The following is a 23,733-nucleotide window of genomic DNA, read 5'->3' as shown; positions in this document are numbered from 1 at the left end:
CAAACGTGCTGCGAAACACAAGAATGAACCTCACTGGTTCTTGCAGAAGCTCAAACGTGCTGCGTAACACGAGAATGAACCTCACTGGTTCTTGCAGAAGCTCAAACGTGCTGCGTAACACGAGAATGAACCTCATTGGTTCTTGCAGAAGCTCAAACATGCTGCGCAACACGAGAATGAACCTCATTGGTTCTTGCAGAAGCTCAAACGTGCTGCGTAACACGAGAACGAACCTCACTGGTTCTTGCAGAAGCTCAAACGTGCTGCGTAACACGAGAATGAACCTCATTGGTTCTTGCTGAAGCTCAAACGTGCTGCGTAACACGAGAATGAACCTCACTGGTTCTTGCAGAAGCTCAAACGTGCTGCGCAACACGAGAATGAACCTCATTGGTTCTTGCAGAAGCTCAAACGTGCTGCATAACACGAGAATGAACCTCACTGGTTCTTGCCAAAGCTCAAACATGCTGCGTAACACGAGAATGAACCTCATTGGTTCTTGCAGAAGCTCAAACGTGCTGCGTAACACGAGAATGAACCTCACTGGTTCTTGCAGAAGCTCAAACGTGCTGCGCAACACGAGAATGAACCTCATTGGTTCTTGCAGAAGCTCAAACGTGCTGCATAACACGAGAATGAACCTCACTGGTTCTTGCAGAAGCTCAAACGTGCTGCGTAACACGAGAATGAACCTCACTGGTTCTTGCAGAAGCTCAAACGTGCTGCGCAACACGAGAATGAACCTCATTGGTTCTTGCAGAAGCTCAAACGTGCTGCGAAACACAAGAATGAACCTCACTGGTTCTTGCAGAAGCTCAAACGTGCTGCGTAACACGAGAATGAACCTCACTGGTTCTTGCAGAAGCTCAAACGTGCTGCGTAACACGAGAATGAACCTCACTGGTTCTTGCAGAAGCTCAAACGTGCTGCGCAACACGAGAATGAACCTCATTGGTTCTTGCAGAAGCTCAAACGTGCTGCGTAACACGAGAACGAACCTCACTGGTTCTTGCAGAAGCTCAAACGTGCTGCGTAACACGAGAACGAACCTCACTGGTTCTTGCAGAAGCTCAAACGTGCTGCGTAACACGAGAACGAACCTCACTGGTTCTTGCAGAAGCTCAAACGTGCTGCGTAACACGAGAATGAACCTCATTGGTTCTTGCTGAAGCTCAAACGTGCTGCGTAACACACGAATGAACCTCACTGGTTCTTGCTGAAGCTCAACCGTGCTGCGTAACACGAGGAATGAACCTCATTGGTTCTTGCTGAAGCTCAAACATGCTGCGTAACACGAGAATAAACCTCATTAGTTCTTGCAGAAGCTCAAACGTGCTGCGAAACACAAGAATGAACCTAACTGGTTCTTGCCAAAGCTCAAACATGCTGCGTAACACGAGAATGAACCTCATTGGTTCTTGCAGAAGCTCAAACGTGCTGCGAAACACAAGAATGAACCTCACTGGTTCTTGTTGAAGCTCAAACGTGCTGCGTAACACGAGAATGAACCTCATTGGTTCTTGCTGAAGCTCAACCGTGCTGCGTAACACGAGAATGAACCTCATTGGTTCTTGCTGAAGCTCAAATGTGCTGCGTAAACACAAGAATGAACCTCATTGGTTCTTGCTGAAGCTCAACCATGCTGCGTAACACGAGAATGAACCTCATTGGTTCTTGCTGAAGCTCAAACGTGCTGCGTAACATGAGAATAAACCTCATTAGTTCTTGCTGAAGCTCAAACGTGCTGCGTAAACACAAGAATGAACCTCATTGGTTCTTGCTGAAGCTCAAACATGCTGCGTAACACGAGAATAAACCTAATTGGTTCATGCTGAAGCTCAAACGTGCTGCGTAAACACAAGAATGAACCTCATTGGTTCTTGCTGAAGCTCAACCGTGCTGCGTAACACGAGAATGAACCTCATTGGTTCTTGCCAAAGCTCAAACATGCTGCGTAACACGAGAATAAACCTCATTGGTTCTTGCCAAAGCTCAAACGTGCTGCGTAACACGAGAATGAACCTCATTGGTTCTTGCTGAAGCTCAACCGTGCTGCGTAACACGAGAATGAACCTCATTGGTTCTTGCCAAAGCTCAAACATGCTGCGTAACACAAGAATGAACCTCATTGGTTCTTGCTGAAGCTCAAACGTGCTGCGTAAACACAAGAATGAACCTCATTGGTTCTTGCTGAAGCTCAAACGTGCTGCGTAACACAAGAATGAACCTCATTGGTTCTTGCCAAAGCTCAAACGTGCTGCATAACACGAGAATGAACCTCATTGGTTCTTGCAGAAGATTAAACATGCTGCGTAACAGGAGAATGAACCTCATTGGTTCTTGCCAATGCTCAAACTTGCTGCGTAAACACAAGAATGAACCTCATTGGTTCTTGCCAAAGCTCAAACGTGCTGTGTAAACACAAGAATGAACCTCATTGGTTCTTGCTGAAGCTCAACCGTGCTGCGTAACACAAGAATGAACCTCATTGGTTCTTGCCAAAGCTCAAACGTGCTGCGTAAACACCAGGATGAACCTCATTGGTTCTTGCTGAAGCTCAACCGTGCTGCGTAACACGAGAATGAACCTCATTGGTTCTTGCTGAAGCTCAAACGTGCTGCGAAACACAAGAATGAACCTTATTGGTTCTTGCTGAAGCTCAAACGTGCTGCGAAACACAAGAATGAACCTCATTGGTTCTTGCTGAAGCTCAAACGTGCTGCGAAACACAAGAATGAACCTCATTGGTTCTTGCTGAAGCTCAAACGTGCTGCGTAAACACAAGAATGAACCTCATTGGTTCTTGCTGAAGCTCAAATGTGCTGCGTAACACGAGAATGAACCTCATTGGCTCTTGCAGAAGATCAAACATGTTGCGTAACTTGAGAATGAATCTCATTGGCTCTTCCAGAAGATCAAACATGTTGCGTAACTCGAGAATGAACCTCATTGGTTCTTGCTGAAGCTAAAACGTGCTGCGTAACAAATGAGAATGAACCTCATTGGTTCTTGTAGAAGATCAAACTTGCTGCGTAACACGAGAATGAACCTCATTGGTTCTTGCAGAAGCTCAAATGTGCTGCGTAACATGAGAATGAACCTCATTGGTTCTCACACATGCTTGAGCTTCCATTTTACCACATCTTATGTGTGAGTTGATGAATGTTTATATGTGAAAAAAAGCCTAAATTCAATCTGTTCATGTCTCTTCAGAAAATTTGGAATAAGCCGCTCAAATTCATTGGATTAGTTTTACGATCTCTTTATGAACTTTTTTAAGGGTCAAAGTGGTAGCTGTGTAGCTTCCAACGGAGGGACAGAAAGCTCTCTATGTTGGCATTAGTGTAATTGCACTAGCATGGTTCAAATCATACTTATCTGGCCGTTATCAGTTTGTAGCAGTAAATGAAGCGATGTCTCATCGATCAAAAGTTCAGTATGGAGTACCACAAGGCTCAGTACTAGGACCGTTGCTGTTCACCTTGTACATGCTACCCTTGGGAGATATCATTAGGAAGCATGATATTATTTGCATGATCCTCAACAAACTCGTCTTCATACTGGCGTGATGACTCCGACTTCCAACCAGGTGGAACTGGATAAATATTCTGAATGTTCTGATCCAATCTGACTTCTGACCTGTAATGCTGCCTGTATCATAATCATACACTGTTCACTCGCTGGCCAGAGGAGAACTGGCCCTTGACCGAGCCTGGGTTCTCCCAAGGTTTTTTTCTCCATTCTGTCACCTGATGGAGTTTTGGTTCCTTGCCACTGTTGCCTTGGCTTTTGGCTTACTTAGTTGGGGACATTTAATAATCAACAATATTACTGATCTGCCTTACTTAAGGTGGACGATGACGCAATTTTCTTCAAGAAACAAACTTTGTTTTATTATTTCATGTTATCACTGTGAAGCTGCTTTGATACAATCTGTATTGTAAAAAGCGCTATATAAATAAAGGTGACTTGACTCGACTCTCAGATTTCATCAAAAATATCTTCATTTGTGTTACGAGGGTGAACGTAAGTCTTACAGGTTTGGAACAATATGAGGGTGAGTAATAATGACAGAATTTTCATTTTTGGGTGAACAATCCCTTTTTACTGGTATCACTTTAAGATATTGCAGTCTAAAGGCCAATTCACACTGCACCAACAGATGCAGACCAAGTCAGTCACCAGTTTACAGTATGTCATTTCTCAGCAATTTCAAGACCGACATACGGCAATTCAACATGTTCAATCAGCAACAATGAGAGCCAACACACTGATTCAACAAAACCCGACAAAGTGTCTGATGCTGTCTGTCGGTGCTATAAAAATTGGCCTTAAGATGTTTTGCTATCATTCAAGAAAAGGAAGCACACAGATAGAAACAAAAAAAAACAACAACCTTAGATCCTGGTGGAGGTGTCAGACCCAAAAATTCATAGACTGTGTTGTCCTCTTTGGCATCAAAGAATGTGTCGTAGTCCTGCAATTTAGGACAGGAAACCATCATTAGTTTTTTAAAGCAAATAATCTAGCAATTAATGCGTCATTTTTGATGGAATTCGTTCAAGCAGAGGGTTTTCTTCTATAAAACATTAGTGGATGGGGACTGCATCTGCTAAACGTACCATAAAAGTACCATAAAATGAATGTAGTCGAAGTAAGTTGTCCATATGACTTCTGCACTTGATTTAAAAATATCATAAAGCCATACAATAACTTTTAGAGGAGAATGGGTAACAATTTTTAGTCATTATTCCAACACAATCTCACTGCGATTCATTACATTTTGGTGAATTGGTGGATAATTCATATGAATTCATTAAGTTCCTCAGAGATCACATTTTGTTCCCTACATAAACTGCAAACAATTACACTTAAAAAAAAAAAACAGCAAACGGAATTAAAATCTGAGTTTAATTTATAATGTAATTTATAATACTGTTAACCACAGACATTATTTTCCTCAAAAAAGCTTGAACAATTTTACAGCCCCTTAGGAAATTCCCAATGGAACCCATGGTTTGTATATGGTAAATTTCTTACAAGTTTTAAGACTACTAACTGTACAGTTCTTTTGAATACGTTTCTGTCTTATAAAGTGGATTTTACATCTCTTAACCTGGATAAACGACTTGTGAAAATGTTACTCATTAGGTCTTGACCCAAATTGTAAACTTTTAGAAGGGCAGTTTTATAGGAGCCTCTGTTGTAGCAGGTTCTTACCCCACAATACATCTCCTCATTGAAAATCTGTGGAGGAAGAGGAATTCCACTGGTGGGCTTCTTTTCTCCAGGGACATTTTCCCTCATCCACAGCCGATTGTCCTCATTCGAAGCAATGTCAAGCTGTGCGTAATCGATTTTAAGTGCCTCAAGAAACCCGACAACATCTTGTTGTTTCTTTTTGATCTGTGGTATTAGTAATAACAGATTATTGATGTGAATCCCAAGACACTTAGAAAAAAAACTAAACATTCAAATTCTTCCAAATGCAAAACATATACATCACACATTCCAGATAGCAGGTCATTGTAAACTGTAATAGATAATGCATTTGAAATGTAAATATAGTAATGATGTCATTGTCAGATGATAAAAATGTTTCTTTGATATAAACCATAATACATTTAAAAAACACAGAAAAGTTTGCAGAATTAAGGATTATAATTTGTAGGCTATAGACTGGCATTTGCCAAAATAGGCTTTATGCCGAACGTCACATGAAAACAGGAAAACTGGTCTCATTGCATCCGCTTGTTAGAGAAAGTGTTAATAAAGTGTTATGACAGGACGAACTGATGGTGATACCTATGGACTTATAAGGTAATCAGCTAACCTATCTATTTCTTTTAATTATTAGTTTTTTATTCAGTTGAAATATTAAAATATTAGTGAGAAGAAGAAGAAAAAAAATGTATACCAATCTGCATATGTGATGGACATCGGTTAAGCTCATCTTTGCTCGCTCCTTTGAAGGTATCTAAAACGGCTTTTTATTTAAGTCCCCCAGTGATGAAAATCAAGTTTTTAATGTTGTTTATATGTCTATGTGCTGTTTTTAATGTGCTTTAGGACAAACCATGTGCAAATTCATAAGTCAACACCATTGCTGAGTATTTTCTCCTTAAAACTGCAGTGAATCAAAGACAGTCTCAAAAACACTGTTTGAAATCGCTGGTGTTTCTGAAGTCACAAACTACTAACCAATCAGATCAACGTATGATCATCAATGAGTGGATCTCTGAGCTGGTGTGATTGAGTGGAGGCGGGGCTCATTTGCATATTCATAGAACCACGTATACTAAATGAGACAAGGGTATAGAGTTACTTCAAGCTATTTTTAGAAAAAAATTCAAAGAAAAAACTTAAAGGGATAGTTCACCCAAAAATGAAAATTCTGTCATCATTTACTCACCCTCAAGTTGTTCCAAACCTGTATGAGTTTCTTTGTTCTGCTGAACACAAAGGAAGATATTTGGAAGAATGTTTGTAATCAAACAGATCTCGGTCCCCATTGACTTCCATAGTAGGAAAAAATATATACTATGGTAGTCAATGGGGACCGAGATCTGTTTGGTTACAAACATTCTTCCAAATATCTTCCTTTGTGTTCAGCAGAACAAAGAAACTCATACAGGTTAGGAACAACTTGAGGGTGAGTAAACAATGACAGAATTTTCATTTTTGGGTGAACCATCCCTTTAATATGTCATTTTGGTGATCAAAGATGAGATTTAAGGGATAAAATTATTGACTACAGGAGGACTTTAACAAAGCACATACAAAAGACTTGAACCGGAAGTGACGCGACCTGTTTTACAAAACCCCCATTGTCAGAGTGACCAACACACACACACACACACATTATACTGTATTTTCAGAGTAGTTACCTTATGTTTTATGTGTTTGTTCTATATTTGTTTCCAGTTTGTTTACTCAATTAAAATGCATGGACCTGTAACACTTTTTAGGGGATGGGTGTAACACATTATGCTTAAACAAATGTATGTTGTTGTTTTTTTTACCTCTTTTATTTATTTATTGCTATCCATCTCAAACTTCTGTCTGCAACAAATTAAAGTCTAAACTGTAGGGAGTTTATTACTGCAAAATAATAATTAAATTCATATTTAGCCTAGGTTTTTGAAATTGATAATGTTAGTACACAGATAAAGACACGTCACGAGAAAAAAAATATATGTGCAAAAATATCAATATCTGGGGCCAGTTAGCAAAAACACACTATGTAAAGACTGTGTCTTATGAACAAGCCAGACCAACTAGCAGTTAGACATTGAAATCAGTCTTAATTTTCAAATACAATCGAATTCGACCAATCTGCTTATTTATGCAGGGTTACCAGGTTTCCTGAAGGTAATTGGGCTATACTTTAAAGTCCCCATGAAATCAAAATTGACCCTATTTACTTTGTTAGCGCATATTACTAGTCTTGTGGTGAACAATTAATCCGTGCAAGTAAATATATAAAAAAATTTTTTTTACCATGGTAATCTTTAATCAAAATCTGAACAGTTTCTTCCGGTCTGGAATGGCGTATTTTTCTGATGACGTAGGTTTGACGGCTTGGTTTGAAAACGCTTAACCACTCCCCTCAAACCGTTAGTCTGCTATGAGCGAGAGATGGAGAGGAGGAGCGCTAAGTAAAACCCTGCCCTCTGTTCAATATTCCGTTTCACTTGGAAATACGTCATAACACTGGAGAAAAGTCGTTTGCAACTTCGGTTCATGGGGACTTTAACTGTAGCCATGGGATGATTTTTTCCCCCCCTGCTGGTTAAAGGCTTGACATATTGCATGAATTATATTTGACTGAAATGCTTGAATTAAAATATTTAATATTCTACCAATGATAAAACTGTGCCAGATGTTAGGACGGCCAGTGGTATGGAGCTTTTGAGTTGTGTTTATGATAACTAATATATATTTTCAATTTGCATAACAGTGACTGTAAAATATGCATTTTAGCTATGGGAATGGCATTATGAGCTTTGATATATGGGATATGGTCACTAATACTTTTGAGCTATTTTTAATTGGCCATTGACCTCAAGGCTAGATTATTGTAATGCTCTACTGGGTGGTTGCCCTGCACGCTTAATAAACAAACTACAGCTAGTTCAAAACGCAGCACCTCGAGTTCTTACCAGAACCAGGAAGTATGACCATATTAGCCCGGTTCTGTCAAAACTGCATTGGCTCCCTATTAAACATCGCATCAATTTTAAAATATTGCTGATCACGTACAAAGCACTAAATGGTTTAGCTCCGCAGTACTTGAGCGAGCTCTTAACGCATTATAGTCCGTCACGTCTATTGCGATCTCAAAATTCCGGCCAGTTGATAATACCTAGAATATCAAAATCGACTGCTGGCGGGAGATCCTTCTCCTATTTAGCACCAAAACTTTGGAACAGCCTTCCTACCATTGTCCGGGAAGCAGACACACTCTGTCAGTTCAAAGCTAGACTAAAAACACATCTCTTTGACCTAGCTTTCACATAATACATTATAGACTTCTATAATTCAGTGTTAGGCTGCATAGATTAGGTCAGCTGGAACCGGGAACACTTCCCATAAATCCTGATGTACTCGTTACATCATAAGAAGAATGGCATCTACGCTAATTTTAGTGTCTTTTGTTTATCCCGAGGTTTTCCCGCAGCCTGCCGGATCCAGGCCGGATCCAGATCTGATGAAGGACCTGCGCCTGGACCCGATGACAACGCAGTGCTGAAGTGCCAACTACTCTCCCTATGGAGGATCCCTTTACCACTATACAGATAAAGTCTATGTAGAGAGAATTGTGTCGTCTTAGCGGCCCCTAATTTAATAACAAATGATTGTTGCGACGGAAGCAAATCAATCATAACTAACCTTAGCTGGAAAATAACTTTACTAAAGAACCGCTATAAAGCCAAAACAATCTCTGTTACCATAAATTATACGTTTATCTCTGTAAAGCTGCTTTGAAACAATCTACATTGTTAAAAGCGCTATATAAATGAAGATGACTTGACTTGACTTGACATTGGGATAGTTTTGTTACGCAGACCTGGCAACTTAAAAAAAAAAAAGTTTTTACCTGTCTTAAAGAAAATAATTAGATGACTAACTGTCAAGACAAGCAGTTCATGCAATCAATCAATATTTTTGAAAAAAAGCAAAAATTGTTATCGGTCTACCCTAATTATTTTGAATGATGACCACAAATGCAAAATTTAGCTGGTGTTTTCTAGGTGTGTTACAACAATGTATTATGGTGCATTCAAGTCAGGTTGTTAAGATCGTATTTACGAGTTGAACGCACATGAACTCCACCACAATGTCATAAATATGAGATGAATATCGGGATTTTCTTTAAGCTCGATCTATACGAGTTGGGGACTGATCAGTGAACAAGATGGAGGAATACAATACAATATGTAATTGTTTTCGCTACTAGGGGTCGCTAACCTCTTACAATAACAAAGGCGTAGATTGATGACGCAGTGATAAGCGGAATCATGGAACTTGTAGTCATGATGATGGATCTAATAATGATTATGGATGAGTGAATACATTCATGTTTTTAACACGACGGTGGTATGAAGCAGGTCGCGACTGCTATGAGAGACAGATATCAGCGCCACACGCGAGTCCCGCGGATATAAAGGAATGAGGACATTTATTCTACTGAACTACACACAAGTGCTGAATTACTACTCATACAGGTCAGTTTATTTGACGAATTAAACTTGTGAGGTAACGCAGCACTGTTTCACTTGATCTAATGTTACACTATCATACTAAACTGCATTTGAGTGTGTTGAAAGTTATAATGTTATTCTATGTGTTAGTCTGTTAGCTATATGAGACTAGCAGTAAGCTAGATCAACATTAGAATAACATACTAATCATATTCTAATTCTTTCATCATGTTGAGCTATATAACATTGATTCGATTTATACATTTGCTCACCTGTCTAATAAAGTACATGCAAGAGCGGCGTCTCTGTCAAGCTGAAGTTTGTCGCGAACGTGGAGCTCTCGGCATCTCGAAAACGCCACGCCAATATTGATCCTTGTTTTATTTCTCCTTTTGTCCCAAAGTCTGCTTGCCATGGTCCATAATGTTTGAACGAAACAACCACAGCCTGCCGCTAGACGTAACGCACTACGCAGTTGTCCATGTCGATCGCCATATGGCAGTACAAGCGGAAACCAGGGATAACGCGGATATTACGTCATTGACAGGCGACAAGTGACAGGGACATGCACTATTTAAAATTGTGAATTTCTCTGAATTTACAAATTCTTGGAAACATTTAGGATAATGTTGTACACAATTGAAATAAATATATAACACTGTGCAAGTGGTTTTTGGATATTTTGATACAAAATTCTTACATATTGTACCTTTAAAGGTGCAGTATGTAAGATTGACAGCTAGTGGTTGAAATGGGTACTGCAGTCCAAATTACAAATATTGGAGAGAGTTGTTTCCTTCGCCCCCTCTTCATCAGACTCGACTCTCACGCTGGTTGCCAGATTGAGGACACGCAACAGGAACAAGCGCAATTGACAATGAAAGCCGAGGAGACTTACACACTATAAGTTGATGAGTTGATTTATTGATTTATGATGAGTTAATATCGTGTTTTAATATGCTCCCATCCATAGATATTTTTAGATGGGTGCGGAGGCTTTTTAGGTCAGGTAGAATCTGTGATCTCTGACCCAGTTTGTTCGCTGGCTTCCATGGCTAGGCTACAATGTTTTCCGCCAACTGGCAACCTGTGGTGGCGAAAGACTATTGGGTAAATTGGTAACCTGCAGTATTACACAGACCAAAACAAAAACATGTATTCCGACACAAAATACACATTTCAAAGTAAAATAACTGACTGTAGCATTGTTTTTCAGAGAAACGATTGTGTTAGCAGTGAACTTAGCATATTTCCTAAACATCTGCAAAATATTATGGTATTTTTATGCTTTATGCTTTTAAGCCTACAGTCAAAAAATTACAAACAGCACCTTAAAGGGTATTTAGCAGTGATATTGTCAGGCTTTTCTAATTACAGTGAAGTAAGCTAATTGCCTACACAATATAATAGCATTATAATAACAATATAATATGTAACAAGTATACAGTTCATAAATTAATTAAAAAACATAACACAACAAGCAAAACACACCAGATGCACATTCTTCATTTTCTAGAAGTAGAGTTTAAAAACCTTGCTGTATTTTTGTGTAATTAATGAAGAGAAAGTACACCGCCATCTTACTCCGACGAAAGTGACTATACACACCTGCCGTTGTAACGACTTCCCACCTCGTAAATACCAACTTCCCAGGAGGACTTGAACATTGGGCTAGCTTGTATTTGTAACAACACTCCCTCATTAGACATGGATGCTAATTTACACGGATCAGGGTTAGAATGTAAACCCTAACAAGTTAAAACATGAAGTACCTTACATTTTTTGTTAGTAAAAAAGTTAAAAGATTAGATCATTAGTACTGTTAAGCTAATATCTTTAAAAACATTTAAATCAATAAATAAACACGTCCTGCTGAGTAACTCAAATCAGTTCTGGAAGTTTCATGTTTAAAGGATCAGCATGCTGCTTTCTGGAATGTGATCTCAGAGATATTTAAGGAAACTGGCGGAGCTGCATCGGTTATTAGGTCACTCAGGATTATTTAAACATGCTTGAGTCCAAACTTTGTTTAGGCTTTAAAATACATGCGCTAATTATTGCATACGCGTTTGGACTATCGATTGATTCATTCCGCAATCTGCATTAAACACAATCGAACTCAAAGCGCTTCGACTCATCGACCTGTTGAATGACTGAACAATAACACACTTGCTGTCCGGTTTCTTACCGCCGTCGATCCCGAGGAGGATGCCAGGAAGACTTTAATGACCATTTTGTAGAAGTGCGAGGTTAGATGATCAGGGAAAAGTGTTTAAAGTCACAGATATCCTCCCCCGTTCGGCTAGAAAGCACATACACCGCGCTTCAGTCTCAGTCTCTGGACTCTGGTGTCTATTTCAGTCCGCAGAGCATCATTGGCGCGTTTGTCCCGGTTTGTCCCAGTGCTGTCTGAGTGATTGGCGATTTCAGCTGTCTGTCCACATCAGGAGCTGCTAAAGTTAGTGTAACGACCTGCATATATGGGCAGAGATGCTGTTTCTCAAGAAACGTGCAATTTGCATTGACAACAACAAAAAAAGTGTTGTGAATTTTACCTTCATGTTTTGTTGTTGACTGCAACTCTACGAGTTGTCAGTGATATTTAAAAACGGGTCAGTAGTTTGGTTAAAAGACTGCTAATCATCACTGTTAATATTGCTTATCATTTTCATAATTACAAATTCAAACTGGAAGTTACACAAGTGGAAATGTGGTCCCGTGCCCTGTGATGAGGGGGTCCCATGAGGTCTTGTAAAGTTTTGGCTATCTGGGAAGAGAGACCCTACCCATTAAAGTTTTGTCCTGCTCTGTCGTGTGGGATCAGAACATCACAGAGGCTTGAGGACGGGTGCTTTTGACTCTGAAACTAGCAATGCTCTTCTACAGTGACCCAGAACACCCTAACAAAACTCAGCTAACAACTCCCCAGAAAACATCCATGGCCAATAGTTAAGCAAATATCTGCTGGGACAATATCATGATAGCAAGTTTTGCATTAAAAAAAATTATTTTGCATATCCTGTCACTCTCCCTCTGCCCCTATACGAAAGTTTCTTGTAGGCAAATAGAAGTATATCTTGTGCCTACACAAAAATATTATCAAAATTATTATTTTTTTCTGCAGATGTTAATTTAAGCGCTGTATTGGTCCATTATGTTGCAAGGTTGGTTAAAACCATCAATTAAAATAACCATAATAAATGACAGAAGCTGTAACCGTATAGGTAACAGTTATAAGAATATACAACTGTTGCATGAATAAGTTAAATTCATGAGCTTTATTCAGTAAAGTATATCTAGCAATTATTTGCAAATGATCTACAGCTGGGAATCTGAAGGATCTGGAGAGATTCTGTATGGAGGAATGAATGGTCAGATGTTCTCTAAACTCATCAGGCATTATAGGAGAAGACTCAGAGCTGTTATCTTGGCAAAAGGTGTTTGCACAAAGTATTTAATAAAAGGGTGCCAATAATTGTGGCCAACGTGTTTTGGAGAAAAACATTTATTTCATAATTTGATTTCGCCCCACTTTCAAATATTTTACTTCAATGAAAGGTTCCATTTTTGTGATTTTTTTTTTTTTAAATAAAAGATCAAAAGGATGAACAATGCAGATTTATTTTTACAGCATCTTTGATCATATTTACCAGGGGTGGCAATAATTCTGACCACAACTGTATGTCAACAATCGTAATTAGCAAGGTATAGCTAAAATTATAGCTAATAATATGTATCTAACGTTAAAGTAACGTATTTAAAGTAATTAAATACAGAGTAAATGTACATTTATGCATCATCTTTAATGTGCACCATAAAGCTGCTTATGTTATATCAATCACTGAAATTAAATAATGTGTCACATTAAATAATGTTAGAAAACTAAAAACAAACAGTAAGAAAATTGCATAAAAAGCAAGTTATCTTTCTGTAATGTTTTTTTTTTCCCTTAAAAAAGGGGAAAATGTGTATGAGGAGGAGATGGTTATGCTATTGGATGAGACCTGCAGGGATGCACAATTCAATATTTATTCCTCAGGGTCAAGTATTTCAAAAGTTAGGCTTAAATTACTCTCAAAAGTAGAATTCTTTTTGAGTAAGTTTAAACTAACCACTGGGGTTCCTCAGGGTTCGGTGCTTGGACCTTTCCTCTTCTTGATCTACACAACATCGCTAAACACTTAAACACATAAAACATCATCAAATTAACTAAATTACTTTTGTTGAAGTCAATTGACCTTTTTTACCTAGCCTAATGCACATTCCTGGTCTTATTGTGACTGATTCATTGGTGCATTTAACTTCGGCAACACTTTACAATAAGGTTCATAAGTTAACATTAGTTCTGTGTTAATGTTAGTTAATAAAAATCCAGCTGTTCATTGTTTGTTCATGTTACTTCACAGTACATTACCTAATGTTAACAAATGCAACCTTTGATTTTAATAACGTATTAGTAAATGTTGAAATTAATATTAACTAAGATTTATAAATGCTGTAGAAGTATTGTTCATTCTTAGTTCATGTTAACTAAGGTAGTTAACTAATGAACCTTATTGTAAAGTGTTACCAAAACTTCTATTGCATGTTCAAATGTAATAACTTGCTCTTGATGCTGATGTCACTAAGACCTCACAAACAGCTATTGAAGCATTATTTTATCAAACTCGCATTTGGTTTGACTGCATTCTTGCATATTTGTGTAATGCCCTCTTTTCATGATCCAATCAATTCCCAATGGATAAAATAAAATGCCCATTTCACAATAATTTACTTTCTTAATGCATGTTCTTGGTCTTCATCAGTACACATTATCCCAAAGAATGTCTTTGAATATTAACATCAACATTTAATAACACTGTGCTTTCTTATTAGACAGACCAGTGAAGGGTTGAGGCATGGAGACATAACTGAAGATATGACAACGGGATACAAGGCAGCCCAGACTTAAACCTGTGTCTGCATAATGTCCATGTGTGCACAAATAATGTGCAGTTCTTACATTCTTTATTCTTAAAAAAAACATGGTTCAAAACATTTTATTCTACATTTTCTGAATGTGTTTGGTAAATGCTATCCGTTGACATTTTGAGCGTCAGTGACACAAAACTAGAACAAGGCACAGCAGGATCTAACAGCTACTTACTGCACATTCAGTTCTTGATCTTTTTTTTATTCAAAATTATGAGATAAAATGTTGTGTATTTTACAAAAGTATAACCCCGTGTTTTGTGTGAAGTGCTCAAGGACTGTAAGTACAGCAAACGGATCATGTGTGAAACGGGTGTTACAAAGACATTTTTTAATCATATTACATACAAACAAACCAAATAAAGTGGCAAGAACAGATTTCTGATCAATTTGATATCTGGATGTCTGCATTGATTACTCAAAACACAAAAAACAGTTTTACTTTTCAAAATGTTATTGAAGACAGTGATCACTGACAGAGCAGGCTGGACGAAGTGAACCTCTTGATTACTAATTCTAGAATACAAAAGCTAATTGGAGTCAATTAAGGAGGCGAGATTGGAAGTATGAGTTGCACAGGTGCCAAACAAAGACTGACAAATCTGTTCTTCTCAAAGATTGCAGGGTGTGTAAACCATGCCTCGATCCCAAAAGCTTAAAAACACATTACAGAGATGCACAAAACTTGAAAACGCTGCAAAGTTATTGCTAAAGGTGTTCATGAATTCATGAATGAAACAGGCAATCCTGAAAGAGGGGAGACCCAAGGACAACTAAGGACCTTCTGAAAACTATAAATAAAAGGAGGAAAAACACTGAACAAGAATAGTGTTCAAAGCATTAAAACATTGAAGCATTTGTCCAAGATCATCTGGATGTGCCACAAAGCTTCTAAGAAAATGTTCTGGACAATTAAGAAAAAAAGGTTTAACAGTTTTTTACTGTTAAAAACTCTTTTTAGACCCAAATCACAAGAAAACCAAATAAAGAATGCTTTCTCTGCTAAAGGGGGGTCGAGAAGTAACTAAAGTCATTATTTTTCCACTCTGCACTGTGAATGATTACTTAATATATCCAATAAAACTGTAAAAAGTACAATTGTTTGTGTGTTATTAGTTTAGCCAGAACAGACCAAATTTTATGAGTAATCAATGCAGAAATCCAGTTATTTTCAAAGGGTTCCTATACATATTCTTGTCACTATAAAGGCACCTGAAGCAATAAAACTCTCATACCTCATTTTCACATTTATTAATACATGGACATTTTTTGGAAATACAATCAATAAATAGATTTGTAACACTGACAAAAAAACAACAAAACTGTAACACCAAAGCAAGCCCAAATATACAATTATGGTAAAAGTAATAAATAAACAATCTTTTGATGGTATCAACTTATTTCATAAAGCTTAAACCAGTGTTTTGATGTTTGTTAGGAATGTTCACGTCAGCATTTTATAACTAAATGCAAATAAAAACTGTTTAAATGTCATTAAACAAGAACTTGTAAATTTACCACAGACTTGAACTGTTTAACGGAACAGTGAATGTTTTTTTTGTTTTTTTTATTAAAAGAAATAAGGCCAGAGGTCTTAGTTTAACTGATAGCATGTAGAACGATGGCCACCACTTTGTTGCAGACAACTAGCCAGCATGTGATTCCAACACCACCTGAGATAAAACACAAAACAAAAACACTTTAACACTCTAAATCCCATGTGATTAGATTTATTTTATCCAGATGGCATGTAAATCATGAATATATTTAAATGTCACTTTGTTAAAGACTTTTTAAATCAATAATTTATCCCACTATCCCATCAAATACCGTTGGTGACTGGGACATACCTGCAACTCCAGAAGGAAAGGCTACTAGTCTCTCCAGCGGAGCAATCCATTTACTGGGCACAACTGTGACCGGATCTGCGTAATACTTCAATATGAGTGAGATCATGACGGCCGCCTAACAACAGACAGTAGAAAACAGAACAACACGCCATTATGAGAGAAATGCACAAGTGATGCATGCAGATACATTAACACTGTAAAGCCTGACATATGAAAATATAATAATCAGAAAAAAAAAATGAATTTCATGAAATGGAAGAACTCATTTTGCATATTAATCAGTTGAGTATCTTCTATGACATCTTTATAACAGTACTGCAGACTACTAACATAAAATGCATATAAATAATAAATATCAGTTGTCACTCTACACGATTTTTCTAAAACATGATGTACGGGTAATCAGGTAAACCTAAGTTGCTTCAGTCCAGAAAGTGTTCATCTAGAAATATTACTAACAATATAAAAATTATTCTTGTGTTTACCACTACAGAAAAAAAACTGGAAAGTTTTCATAGCAAAAATAGGCATGGTCTGAAGGTGGACGCTTTTACAATTATACTAAACGGCCTTTTACTTATACATTGTGTACAGCAGGTTTATCAGCGAAGTTTTGATCAATTTGCATATTAAACATGATACGGTAGGCTTCATGGGGTTAATACGCAAATTAAAAATGCTCCTAACTCACCTGAGAAATGTAAAATACAATATTCACAATCCATTTCATTTTGGCTTGTTGTGCAGTTCTTGATTTGACTGTAGAGAGGAAGAAAAAACAAAAACAAAGAATATAAACAAAACGCCTAAGAGAATTTCCATCTACCGTACTCATGTTTTCCTCAAATCCAGTCCCAGAAGGCCAAGAGTTTTGCTCAAACCCTGTACCTGTCGTTTTCTAGCAACTGCTTTAGGGTTAGCAAAAAAATAAAAAATAAATTGTAAAGCACTTGTAAAACATAAGTGAATAAGACAGAGGGAAGTTAGTGAGGGAAGGGCATCAAAACAACACTTAAATACAGCCCATGTAATGTGATTGGTTATCAAGGCACACGTGATCCAAGTACACTTGACCATTACACTCTCTCCAAAGGTAGAGCCACAGAGCCAATAATAAGACCATCTCTGTCTGAAGAACTAGCTTCATTAGTGTTGGAGCTGAACTCTGCAGGGCGGTGCTCTTCCCGGGCTGGATTTGAGGAACCCTGCTTTTAAAACAAATAATTTATTCCCGTCCCACTCCTGTAGAGCTACCTTCCATCAGATTTCAGTTCAAATCCCGCTCCTGAAGATCTTAAAGGGGGGGTGAAATGCTATTTCATGCATACTGAGTTTTTTACACTGGTAAAGAGTTGGATTCCCATGCTAAACATGGACAAAGTTTCAAAAACTAAGTTGTACGTTTGAAGGAGTATTTTTGTTCCAAAAATACTCCTTCCGGTTTGTCACAAGTTTCGGAAAGTTTTTTTCGAGTATGGCTCTGTCTTACGTAAGATAGGGCGGAATTTCCTTATATGGGTCCTAAGGGCACTTCTCCGGTAAGATCGCGGCCGCGCGCGCACTCGTAGACCAGAGCAAGAGAGTGAAAGCAGTTCGCCATCAAAGCGCCCTGCCCGGCTTTTGGGAAGTCAATGTCACCAAAGAAGTGTGTTTTTGGTTGCCAGGGCAAGACAACCCTGCACAGATTCCCAAAGAACCCAGCGTTAAGGAACCCGTGGATGGAGTTTGTTTTCCTGAGCATAAACGGAGTTGTGTAAGACTGTTGTTCCCTGCATTTCGACGATGATTGTTTTATAAACAAAGCCCAGATCCACGGATTTGCAGATCGTCTAATGCTTAAGGATCGAGCAGTCACAATGATAAAGGTTCGCGGTCGTGCGTTGGAACCGGACGGTGAGTAAAACTGTTTGTTGAACAAATGTCTCTGTGTGTTGTCACTAGCTTGGCGCGTTAGCACAGCTAAGCTTCGCCCACACGGCCCGCCCCCAGCTGCTCGTTTTTTTCCGGAAAGACTCGGTACAGCCTATCTTTCTGATAAAAATTTAATAAAACAAGACTTTTTGGAGATATGAAGGATGCAATATTACTCTATAGGTACTCAAGATTAACAGGAGATTGAGTGAAAATGAGCATTTCACCCCCCCTTTAATCAGCAGCTTCAGATGTGTTTGATCAGAGCTGAACTTTACAGAAAAGTAGTTCTCCGGGAAGAGGATTGGGCACCCATGAGATGAAAGATTTTCACAATTTATTCATGTAAATGTTGGTCTGTTTCTCATAGCACAAGAGTCATGTGAGCTACATTCAAGGTGCATTTCTGTCCTTTTGGAGGCCAACAGTGTGAATCACTGTCCATGGTCAGGTTCTACAGATGTAGACAATGATCTACACACATGGATCAAAACCATTTTAGACTTTGGATGTCATAGCTCACCCTCATGTCAGTCCAAACCCATAAGACTTATACTTCTTCAAAACACAAATGATCAAGATTTCTGTCTCCTTTTGAAAGTCCATTACAACAAAACCTTTGACACCCTCAAAAAAGTTCATGAAGTCCAAATGCCATCCGATACCAAGCTAAATGGATGGAATTTAGAAATCCAATACCAAGCGATTTAAAGGGTAACTCTCGCTAAAATACAACATAGGGTCTTTTTGTTAATCTACCCGAGGCAAACTTTCGTTTAAAAGCATAATTAGAATGGAAACGCCACTTTTAAGTTTGACCGTATTTTGTCCGCCGGCATTTTGACAGTCAAAAAGTAGTCGATCTCCGAATGCAACGTAACAGGGAGGAGAGAAAAACTCTTAAAGCTTAGTTCCATATAAATTCACAGATAATTTGTTGTTTTGTCGTTCATTCACATTCGGAGATCGACTATTTTTGACAGTCAAAATGCCGACGGACACAGTTACAGTGAGTTGTTCAAACTCACTTTTTAGTAAACTCTGTGTACACGAACAATGTTCTCAATGCTGGAGTTCATGTGTAGAGCCCCCGGTGATACTTCGAGCACAGTTTCATGTTGTGTCGAGCCTTCTTAGTGTTTTAAAAATGGCGATTTTGATGCTATCATAGTCGACCAAAAACGAAAAAAAACTAAAAAGTGGCGTTTCCATTTTAATTATGCTTTTAAACGACAGTTCGCCCTGGGGTAGATTAACAAAAAGAGCCAAGGCAAGAATTACCCTTTAATTCAGGTCTTCTGAAGAGACACAAACACTTTAAATGATGATCAGAGTACATTTAGTCTTTTTATTCTCATATAAACATCAATGCACATATGTAGATCACATCAAAATATGGTAAAAAGAAACTGAAACGTGCTTGATTAATGCTCAAGAACCAATTAAATGTATCTTAATTAATTCATTATTTTATTATTATTATTACAGATATATAATCACAAACGTTTGGCCAAAATGTGCAGCCCTACAAACAAGCTCGACAAACCTGGATTTTACATTAAAGGAATACTCCACCGTGTTTTCATATTAAACTATGTTTTTCCCTTAACTAAGACGAGTTGATACATACCTCTCTCGTCTCAGTGCGTGCACTTAAAGGAGAACTCCGGTCAATTTTAACATTGAGCTCATTTTTTTGTACATTTGGAGTGCTGTCAATACAGAGAACAACGACAAAAATCGGTGTTGCCTACACAGAGTTATTCTATTTTTAAAATTTGCACCCTGTTGACTTCAATGGGGCAAGTACTAAACCTGCTTTTAGCCTCTTAACATCCTTGATGTGTCATTACAAGTGCACAGAAAATGTGAGTGATTCCTTCTGAGTGAACACGAGTGAGTCTGACTGCAGTAGATGTGAAAGATATGTATAAAAATGATGTTATTTCAGCCAGCGCAAATACCTGTTTACATCCTGTTTTTCGGTTGAAGTCCAAAGTAGTCGATTGCAGAGTTCACACGCATAGGTTTAGTCACCTATGATCACGCGCGTGAACTCGGCAATTGACTACTTTGGACTTCAACCGAAAAACAGGATGTAAACAGGTATTTGCGCTGGCTGAAATAACATCATTTTTATACATATCTTTCACATCTACTGCAGTCAGACTCACTCGTGTTCACTCAGAAGGAATCACTCACATTTTCTGTGCACTTGTAATGACACATCAAGGATGTTAAGAGGCTAAAAGCAGGTTTAGTACTTGCCCCATTGAAGTCAACAGGGTGCAAATTTTAAAAATAGAATAACTCTGTGTAGGCAACACCGATTTTTGTCGTTGTTCTCTGTATTGACAGCACTCCAAATGTACAAAAAAATTAGCTCAATGTTAAAATTGACCGGAGTTCTCCTTTAATCGCTCAGGCGCGCGGTGACACTTTGAAAGCCCAGTTCATTCAATATGGGCCAAGCAGAGAAACAACCAAACACCTCCACGTTTTCCCTATTTAAATACAGTTACTCGCGTAGTGTAACTCGACCTAGGACGGTGACACAAAACAAAACGTTGCGCTTTTCTAAGCGTGTAAAATGGATAACTATATTGTATGGCGGAATACCATTGCAAGTGCTTGTAAGCACTTCGTCTTGGCGGAGTAATATCTTCACTCGTGAAAAACCCTCTCACCGGCCCCCGCTCCCTCTAGTGAAGATATTACTCCGCCAAGACGAAGTGCTCATAAGCACTTGCTATGGTATTCCGCCATACAATATAGTTATCCATTTTTGGTTGTTTCTCTGCTTAGCCCATATTGAATGAACTGGGCTTTCAAAGTGTCACCGCGCGCCTGAGCGATTAAGTGCACGCACTGAGACGAGAGAGGTATGCATCAACTCGTCTTAGTTAAGGGAAAAACATAGTTTAATATGAAAACACGGTGGAGTATTCCTTTAAATCACACATTTTTATCAGAAGATGCAATTAGTTTTTATTCCCCAAATAGTGTAGCCCATGTATAAAGTGACTGTATCTCTTTAGGAGACTTGGATTAAACTACGAAATTCATACATTTACACTTTCAATGGAGGGACAGAAATCTCTCAGGATTCATTTAAAGTCTCTTCATTGGTGTTTTGAAGATGAACAAGTCTTAAGGGGCTGGAACGAGTAATTGATTATATAATTTTAACTTTTGGGTAAACTAACCCTTTAACGAGTTATAACCATGCTTTACTCCAATAACTGTGGCTACACGAGACATGAAGGACAGCGACAGGCAGCAGCTGAGCCATTTGTCTTCCTTCATGAATAGTGAAGCCGTTATCTGAAACCCACCTGCCATTTTCCACACTTGGCCTGTGAAGTGAAGAAACTTTTGGTTCCTCAGTTGTCACCATACTTTAAAGTGGACAACGGCAATCACACAAACAAGCTCACCAATGCAATTTTGGAAAGTTTCATGCTAGTTTGACTTTCATCAGGTGTGCCGCTGGCTGTAAACATCTTAACATTTGCTGCCCTTTGCTCCTTGTTTTCAATATATCAATATTACACAAGTTACGACACAATTTGGCTGATTTGTGGGCTTCTTTCTGTGTCGTGCTGGTTAGAAAGCAATCATTAGCTTGTCACTTCATCTGCAATATTGCGGCACATGCACCTATTAAGAAATCACAAAATAAAAACTCCATGAGGTTTTGTTTACCTAGAGTCTTCAGTTGATCAGTCATCTTGTTGATCTTGCGTTCCAGTCTAGCGTATCTGGCAAACTCGTCCATCATGTTGATGCTGGACAGCTCCATCCTCATGTTCTGGATCTCCGTCCTCATCTCGGTCTCCTGATCAGCATCTTTATGAAAGATCTTCGACAGCTATGAGAACAAACACATGTGCTCATTCGTTTTAGATGCATTCAAATGTACTCAAAGATTTTACGCTGAATATCCCCAAAAAAGGGAATCAAAGGGGAGATTTATTGTTATTACTGATGAAGATCTAAGAAGGCTATGGATGTTCATTTTCGCCACAGAATAAAAACATTAATAAGGTAATTGCAATGTTTATCTCACACTTCTGACTTTTTTCTCTCAAGTTTATATCTCACTTTTGACTTATTTCCCATCTCTCAATTACGAGTTTATATCTCACAGTTTTGATTTCTCTCTCGCAATTCAGAGTTTATATCTCACAGTTTTGAATTCTGAGTTTACATCTTAAAATTAAGTTTTATTTTCTGCCACGGAATAACAAAATAAAAAGGTAATTGTAACTTTTTGTCTCACAGTTGACTTTCCACCCCTCACAGTTTATATCTCTATATCACTTTTATATTTAAAATATAGATATGTTGACTTTTTATACTGACAACAATAATCTAAACATTAAAAAACAAGACATTAGCATGTTTTTGGATATGGTATGTTGTTTTTTAGACATGTATGGTACGAGCATGTTGGAGTACCATTTCATGAAATGGTATATTATATTAATAAATGATCATTCAGTATGTGTACATCCAAGTAACACATAGCATTGTCTAATTCATGAAAGAATGGCACTTTTTATTGGTTTGTGAAAATATTAATACTCCACATCAAAAGTGTGTTTGGTCCAAGTACTACTGACCCCTAGTTGGTGTTAATGAATGAGTTTTACTAAGTAAAAGCTAAAGAATGTAGTTTAACAGAGCAGCTTTTGTTTGCTGTGACTACATGAAGCTCCTGTAGGGGTATCAGACATGCTGTAACACCGAGCATTATAATGGCGTCACATCACGACGAATATACTTTTGAAAATATAGATGTGCTTAAGCGTCCCTAAAACCCTTTTGAATCAATACTTACGAATGAAGAAATGGATGGCAGGAGTGTTTTGACGAGGTTGCACAAAAACACACAGCTCAGTACAAGGAACCAGTTAAACCCGGCAGCCATTTTCTTTTCATCACCCTGATCCTCCCCCAATAATACAAACACTGCTTTTAACCGGCTCACGTTACATGTTTAACATATTCTTATATAATCTAAAAATATGCAACGACATTAAACTACCTGAAAAGGTAACGTTTATAAGACAAAAAGTGTTTTTTTTCTTTCTTAAGCGATGCGTTTCTTTAAATGCATTAAATTATCTGCAAAGCATGAATATATATATATGTATATTATATATATAACCAATGCATTATGCAACCAACACTAAAGATATATTTACATGCTTACTGAAACAACAAATGCAGAAAGTGGCGCCTAAAGTACAGATACAAGCACATATGTGATTGACATCTCAACCTATCCACAC

The 23,733-nt window shown here is 38.1% G+C and overlaps 2 protein-coding genes across 10 annotated transcripts in view; both read right to left on the bottom strand.

Annotated features, from left to right (window-relative positions):
• Positions 1-12,075, bottom strand: part of sh3bgr (SH3 domain binding glutamate-rich protein) — a 46,123-nt gene extending 34,048 nt beyond the window's left edge. For 5 of the 9 annotated variants that reach the window (XM_079885933.1, XM_079885935.1, XM_079885938.1 and 2 more), the window contains exons 1-3: positions 11,893-12,068; positions 5,221-5,406; positions 4,397-4,477 (exon numbers count right to left, since the gene is read on the bottom strand). In XM_079885933.1, the coding sequence (XP_079742059.1) occupies positions 4,397-4,477; positions 5,221-5,406; positions 11,893-11,937 (312 nt within the window). In that variant the 5' untranslated portion in view covers positions 11,938-12,068. Of the gene's footprint in view, positions 1-4,396; positions 4,478-5,220; positions 5,407-11,892 lie in introns of all 9 variants that reach the window. The other 4 variants (XM_079885931.1, XM_079885932.1, XM_079885934.1 and 1 more) reach the window with 2 other exon arrangements.
• Positions 12,076-14,695: 2,620 nt separating this feature from the next.
• Positions 14,696-23,729, bottom strand: get1 (guided entry of tail-anchored proteins factor 1). Its single transcript, XM_079885941.1, has 5 exons — positions 23,280-23,729; positions 22,142-22,307; positions 17,217-17,284; positions 16,526-16,640; positions 14,696-16,348 (listed from the first exon to the last, which is right to left on the bottom strand). Exons 1-5 carry the CDS (start codon positions 23,367-23,369, stop codon positions 16,275-16,277), a joined length of 513 nt encoding a protein of 170 aa, XP_079742067.1. The 5' UTR covers positions 23,370-23,729; the 3' UTR covers positions 14,696-16,274.
• Between the last annotated feature and the right edge of the window lie 4 nt (positions 23,730-23,733).

The sequence above is a fragment of the Squalius cephalus genome (assembly GCF_949319135.1).
Source record: "Squalius cephalus genome assembly, chromosome: 11".
NCBI classification, from domain to species: domain Eukaryota; kingdom Metazoa; phylum Chordata; class Actinopteri; order Cypriniformes; family Leuciscidae; genus Squalius; species Squalius cephalus.
This window is presented reverse-complemented; position numbering and strand designations above follow the sequence as displayed.